The sequence below is a fragment of the Sycon ciliatum genome, chromosome 8 (genome assembly GCF_964019385.1).
Source record: "Sycon ciliatum chromosome 8, ocSycCili1.1, whole genome shotgun sequence".
NCBI lineage: Eukaryota > Metazoa > Porifera > Calcarea > Leucosolenida > Sycettidae > Sycon > Sycon ciliatum.
This window is the reverse complement of record NC_088650.1, coordinates 28,753,089-28,760,088: the sequence shown is the minus strand read 5'-3', so window position 1 is coordinate 28,760,088 and position 7,000 is coordinate 28,753,089. Positions and strand designations below refer to the sequence as shown.

Below are 7,000 nucleotides of genomic sequence, written 5' to 3'. Positions count from 1 at the left end.
TAGTTGTCACAACTACAACATGATTGTACGATGTGATTATGTACACGTGTAGATCTACATGTCCTGTACGTGTACATGTGCGTGGGTTAGGGTTACTCAAATCAGTAGGATCGCCCATACATGTATCTGTGTGGACCCTGGCCTGGGTCTGGTTCCCTAACCTTGACCCACCAGTAACAGTAAGGTAACTACATCATGTACCTGGAATGAACCAACCCACGGCCAAGCGGAAGCGTGAATCCCGTGATGATTGTGACGAATCCGGGCCGGCGCCTGCATGCGCGTGCACGCAACCACCATCCACGGCCACGCTGCACGACATAGTATGGTCGTACATAATATGTAGCCACCTTGAAGGATCGATGGTAGTCTAGTCGATCGTGCTCATGGCAGACGTGTACCATGGTGTACTCACGTACCACCGGACAACCAACGGAGTCTTGATCGACGATCATCGATGCATCACGCGTGCAGAAAATTAATGGCTACAGCTTGTATTACATGACTGTACTGTTGTAGACTATAATAATACTAGTCTGTACTCTGTACTGTAGATCATGATTGTGTAGACAGCATAGCATGATTGTCAGTCGTACACCTCAATGCATGTCATAATTATTTTTATGCGTGTTCGAGCACGATATCGCATTATCGGTGATGCATCCGTGGTATCAGTCAGCTGTTGACATAACATTCAACATGTCCGATCGAGTGCTAGTGCCAAGTAGTACACAGTGCAGTGGCGATCTTGATCTTCGCCACTTCGGGGCCGGGAACGAATCAATGCGAGAATGTTTTTATTTTTCTCCTTTCACCTGAAGTAGTCGCGTACATTGACAGTCAGTGATGTACCACCTTCCTACTGTGATAATAGTTATGTGTTGTGTAGTCCGGGGAAAGAAGCTTTTTGAATCAGTCAGAGAGAAGTAAGGAGGATTGGTACAGAGCCGTGATCCTTTGCACAGCTGGAGATTCTGTACGCTGCGAGGTGGATTCAGGGATTTTCCAGGGCTGTCTCGATTCCTGCTTCGCTACCTGGGTCGATTTGAAAACGTGAGTGCGAAATCTTTGCCAAGCAAATTTCCTTGCCTGGTGTTGTCTTGCCTCTTGGTGTAGCGAGAATGCGAAACACTGCTGCCTGGCTAGCTCATTGCAGGGTGCTATTCTGGGTTCGCACTGGCGGTCCTAGACGAACGAGCCGCTAACGCTAGCGCTGAGAGTGACCTTGGCTTGATCATGCAGCCTGTGCGGATTGTGCTAACCACCGGATGTACTGACACTTGGGCGCAGATCACAGTTCACACTCTACAACTAGTACAAGACTGCAATCGACATAGTCATAGACGTGTAGTACTAGTAGTACTACTAGTGTTGCTGTATGCACGACTGTAGTTTAGGGACAGAGTCTGTTCAAGGCTGCACAAATCTAGCCTTTTGCCTGTAGAGTAGTGCTTCGTGTTCAATATCCCTCTCCCTCGGCCTCTCTCCGCAAGTTGCACGCGTCGTCTTCGCGACAGCCTGTTTCCTCGCTGCATTCCTTTTGCTCATCGCCTTGCATAATAGAGGCTATTATTAGAGCAGTGTGTGCCAACATCAATCCATCAACGCGTAAAGGGTGAAGTTGGCAGGGTGTCCTGTGGTTCGTCTTGTGTTTCATTCGTATCCAGCTACATTGGCAGTGGTGACGCTTTCTCGACCTGATCAGAGCGTCTCTGCTTGGGGTGCCATTCGCACCACGGCCGAGGGGAGTAGGTGCGTGCATGTACGACGCGAAAACGAATATTGGTGTTTGTGCGTGCTGGCAGTGGGCAAGTGTCCTCTCCTGCTAACTGCATGCTGTTCCTGCAGTAACTGCAGTGGTGTGTGGTCGAACACGAATTCCTCAGCGAGTGAGCTGTGTAGCTGAGTTTTGTGTGCTCCTTTACCCATGACCACTAACACTAGTGACAACTACAAATCTACTTCAGCTTTGCCGTGCGCTCCAGGAGCTGGCAAGTAAATTAACTTGTAGTGTTTTCTGGCTTGTTTCTCTGTCTTGTGCCCCGCTGCAGCGGACACGTGTGCGGAGGTTGTTCGGGCTTCTCAGTCTTTATCTCCAGCACTTGCGTGAAGCGGTGGGTGTTTGTGTGTGTTTGCTAGTGCGTGGAGCGCACCACAACTATAATTATTATGTTCGATCGTTTCATAACTTCGCTTTGAACTCTGAATATCCAGCCTCTTTATCAGGAGACCGGATCTGAGTAGAGCTTGACGTAAAAACAAAAACAGGATCAGCGCTCGCCGTTCTTGTGAAAATGTCGCAGGCTTGCTTTTGATTCGAGCAGCGTTCCTTTCTCATCTTACTCATTGGTGACGTAAATACGTGGCAAGGCTAAATAAGCTACTACTACTAGGGGGTATAACTCGTTAGCGCTCAGTCCATGCATGGTGCAAGAATCTCATTGATATGACTCGCAGTGTCAAGGGCTGTCTAGCTGTGTGGAAATGATTTTTTCTTGTACAGTCGAACCTCGTTAGGACAAACTTCAAGGGACTTGAAGTTTGTTTGTCTTATCCGGAGTTCTTCTTATCCAGATCTGACAAAAAAATTGATATGCATATGATAATAATAATATCCGCGGGATCCGCGTCTGCATCGCTTGAATATTCAGGAACACACAAACTAGCCTTCGGCTTCGCATCCGCAGGCCACGCATATCATAATTGTATCAAGAGTAGATAAACAAGAGACAAGAGTGTGCAACTCGCGGATGGGTAGGCCCATGGTGGAATTTTTGTTGACGTAATTTTTTCGACGACGCACGCGCTGCGAGTCTTTCGGAAAGTTTTCCCTCATGCTCTTGGCCGGGTTTTACACTACAAGGTCGGTGCCCAGCACTTGCTCTCACACTGCTCTGCGGCAAAATGCGCGTTTCTCTCAAAAAATGTGACGTCAACAAAAAATTCTGCCGTGGGCGGGGTTATCTGCAGATTGTGCAGGAGAGATCCGGAGTTGCACACTCTTGTTTATCTACTCTTCATTGCATTTATGCGAGGGTGCATGCTGTGGCAAATGTAAAACATTTTTTTCATAACATAATCCAATAAATTCATGACAGCATGTCCTTCACCTTGTAATATGGTTTGCCAGTTCAAGAGGCCTTGACTATCGGAAAAAAACTACATCCAGTGTACCCACCGGGACCGAAAGTTCGTACTACGCGCTGATTTTGTTCAAATCACGCGTGACATTAGTTCGTCGTAAACGAATAATTTTGACTTCATATGATGCCTGGCCAACCATAGGATTGGCCCTAGTTCGTACTAAAGGAAAGTTCGCCTTGTCAGTGTTCGTCCTAACGAGGTTTAACTGTACACGTGGACGCCTCTTATCCGGGCACCTTGGGACCGGGCACTGCCCGTATCTCAGATTTGCCCGTATCTCAGGATAACTCCTTCACCATGTATCATAGCATTTTTTTAAGAAGTTTATTTGGCACGTATTGCACATGTTCAGGTTACAAAAAGATTCCATTGATAAAAATGTGTGGACTACACAGGTTGGCAGTGACAAATAAGCACTTGCGCATACGAAAATAGTTCAACCCCCCCCCCCCCTCCCCAAATTCGAAGCATTTTTGCCATCGGAACTTAAGCTGAACGTGCCCAGTAGAGAGACATGCCCGGGCCGTATCTGAGGCGTCCTGATAAGAGAGGTTTGAGTGTGCATGTAAATGTACGCCGCTGTTGACCAATTATTATTATGGCGGCGTGTGAAGAGTGAGGGCATAATACTTGTCAGGGACTTCTTGTGTCGACCCCCCCCCCCCCCCCCCCCTACTCTGATGTGGCCATAAATCGATGGTTCCGGGTGCACGCACATTTCGGTCATTTTGTGTGACAAGGGGCTGTACACCACCCTCCACCAGTGAACAGCCCGGTGTTGGCGGGTCCCAGGAGGGGTGGAGGGGGCATGTCCAGTAACCTCCACCAGTGCATTGCCCAGTGTTCAGAGGTTCTGGGGGAGGGGGGTTGCACAATACCCTCCAATAGTGCACAGCCCAGTGTTCGCAAGTCCGGGACTGTAAGTTTCGGCACCCTGCCTCCCTTTCTAATGACCCTCGGTTACTTTCTTTCTTTTCGACCCTCTTTGAAGTTGTACATTGTACTGTTGAGGCAACGAGCACAACCCAGTGTTTGCAGTTCTGTGGCAGTATAGCATCCTTCTCCAGTGCACAACCCAGTGTTTGCAGTTCTGTGACAGTACAGTATCCTTCTCCAGTGCACAACCCAGTGTTTGCAGTTCTGTGACAGTATAGCATCCTTCTCCAGTGCACAACCCAGTGTTTGCAGTTCTGTGGCAGTATAGCATCCTTCTCCAGTGCACAACCCAGTGTTTGCAGTTCTGTGGCAGTATAGCATCCTTCTCCAGTGCACAACCCAGTGTTTGCAGTTCTGTGACAGTACAGTATCCTTCTCCAGTGCACAACCCAGTGTTCGCTAGTATGGGTTTGTGTAGCATTCTCCTCCAGTGCACAACCCAGTGTTCGCGAGTACGGGGCTGTATAGCATTCTCCTCCAGTGCACAACCCAGTTTTCGCTAGCACGGGGTTGTATAGCATCCTTCTCCAGTGCACAACCCAGTGTTCGCAAGTACAGGGTTGCTATAACGCTCATAAATCGCTGAGCAGCACCGTGTGGTGCCAGTGTGCATGGGATGTGGTATTGACCAGCTCAATGGTTTACTTGTCACCAACCATCCATGCTGCCACTCAGTGTGCCCACCAATGAATTGCAGTAAGGCCTGTATTTAGCAAGCACAGCCATACATGAGACTAGGGACGTGTACCTCATCTCCTAGGTGAGTTACATGTCCTGACTATTGTATACGTACAAATTTTTGTTTGGAATTAACTTTCGCTAAATTCGTTAGGGGGCACGAAATAACTAAAGTTTGTACCAAACTAAAATTTTCCTTCTGAACGTTCGGGGTGACAGAGCTCGACCAAAAACGAAATTTAGTACGTAACAAGCCTGCTGGTGGAGTGATCTAACGAAAGATTTCGTGAACGAAAATTTGCACTTACCGTAATATCTCTAATATAAGCACGGTCCTTTATTATTTCAATGTACCTTCGCCCCGTGCTATTAATGGAGACGTTCCTTTATTGGAGACTGTTCCATTATTATTTCAACCTCATTTCAGAAGCATGTTGCCATGCCAAATTCATGTATGACACACACACATTTCAGGGTTTTTTTCGCCGGTACAGATAATGAATTTACACAGTGTGCTTATAATGGAGACTAAGCACTTTATTTTTTGAATGCCGTCCCAAGGTGTTCTATTATTGGAGACGTGCTATTATTGGAGACTGTGCTTATATTAGAGATAATACGGTATACAGTACTGGACAAAAGTTAATATAGGGGTTTAGCACTCCTGCTTGCCGGCTTAGTCCATCATCATGTTCAAGAGCAATGCCAATGCCTCTGGACCGCTTGACGCAGTGCTGGGTCTTCTGTGCTGCCGTGCACCTGTTGCCGATTTACAGGATCAACAACCATGGGCTGTGTATCGGGCTCACAGAAGTCTGGCGGTAGTGGTGCTGACGGAGCTGTAGGAGACAATGGTATGCCGGTGCAGAGCCAGAAGAGATTCCCGGTGAGGAATCTGGACGACCAGAACTCCGTCGTCGGCGAAGGAGAAATCGAGGTAACGGCCACCGACCTGATCCTGCACTCGTCCGGAGCAGCGCCAGTGAGATGGCCTCTCAGATATCTCAGAAGGTACGGCTTTGACGAATGTCTTTTCTCGTTCGAGTCCGGCCGAAGGTGTCCTACTGGCGAAGGTAAGCAAGCTCGCTCTGTAACCGTATTGTCTCTACTCTGTGGCAAAGATGGTTGTGGTGCTGTAAAGCAACTCGCTCTAATATCGTCTTGTCTCTACATGGCAAGGGTGGTTGTGGTACAATGTAGTGCGGTTGACTGCTTCTGCAACCCAATAACTTTCCGAACATTCAGAATCCTACTACTTGTACTCAATGTGTTCAAGGACCAGTAGAGTAACAAAGAATTGGAGAGAACAGGTTTTAAAAACTTAAGAAGGAGAGGAATGCTGTGGAACTTCCCATCATTTGACTTTCCAGGCTCAAACTTGGTGAGGCAGAATTACATGGGTCACACAATGCAGAATGTGCAGTAACACAGTGTGAGCGGACAAGGTAGAAATGGAACGTTAGCTGCATGACATCATTTTGAGATACAGGCGTTTAAAGTTTGGCAAACTGTGGCATATTTTTTACCTGGGTTAGAGGGCTCTATTTGCATCAAGCGCTTGTGCCTCGCTCAGCACAGGGCTTCAAGGTCCAGCACTCAAAATTTGAAGTGAATCCGTTATGGCTGAAGGAAGACATGGCAGCTAGTTGTGCGACGGGTGGCGTATTGACGGGCGAATTTGGAGGTGACGGCGATCAGCTGATAGCCTGCTGTCAGGTGCTGAGAGCTTCTTTGATTCTGAGAACGTTTCTGAGTCAGGTAGTAGTCGAGAGCGTCTTCCACGACGCCGAAAACGACGTGCCGATCAGCGTTTTGTTTGCTGCTGGCTTCAGCGCGGTACAAAAAGACATAGGGAACAAATGAGATGGATCTTTCGGATGCAGGCGAACGTGGTGACAGCAGTGATGATGATAACACCAATGAAGGGGAACGTTCCTGTGGATGCTGAGTTGTACTGAATGTATACGCCGAACCGACTTCAGAGCTCTGAAGCACACAGCGCAGGAGCTGAAGAAACAATAGCGTCGTGCACCACAGGGGAACGTATACAGGGACTTAATAGCCCAGAACAACTAGCTAGCTGTTGCCCAATACATTGGATGGAAGTGGCAGACCTGCATCGTGCACTGTCTGGAAATGAGTGTTTTAAGAATTGAGATACACAGAATGGTCCAGGCTGGTGAACATGAGCTGAGTGGAAAGAAGTCAAATCGGGCCTCGGATTGCGGACTGATGCGTAACA

The 7,000-nt window shown here is 48.0% G+C and overlaps 1 protein-coding gene across 2 annotated transcripts in view; it reads left to right on the top strand.

The window, feature by feature from the left end:
- The first annotated feature begins 762 nt into the window (after positions 1-762).
- The window catches only part of LOC135822610 (fibroblast growth factor receptor substrate 3-like), an 11,381-nt gene continuing 5,143 nt past the window's right edge, over positions 763-7,000 (top strand). The window contains exons 1-3 of one of the 2 annotated variants that reach the window (XM_065335425.1): positions 763-1,053; positions 2,052-2,114; positions 5,535-5,831. In XM_065335425.1, the coding sequence (XP_065191497.1) occupies positions 5,546-5,831 (286 nt within the window). In that variant the 5' untranslated portion in view covers positions 763-1,053; positions 2,052-2,114; positions 5,535-5,545. Of the gene's footprint in view, positions 1,054-1,407; positions 1,753-2,051; positions 2,115-5,534; positions 5,832-7,000 lie in introns of those variants that run through there. The other variant, XM_065335426.1, reaches the window with a different exon arrangement.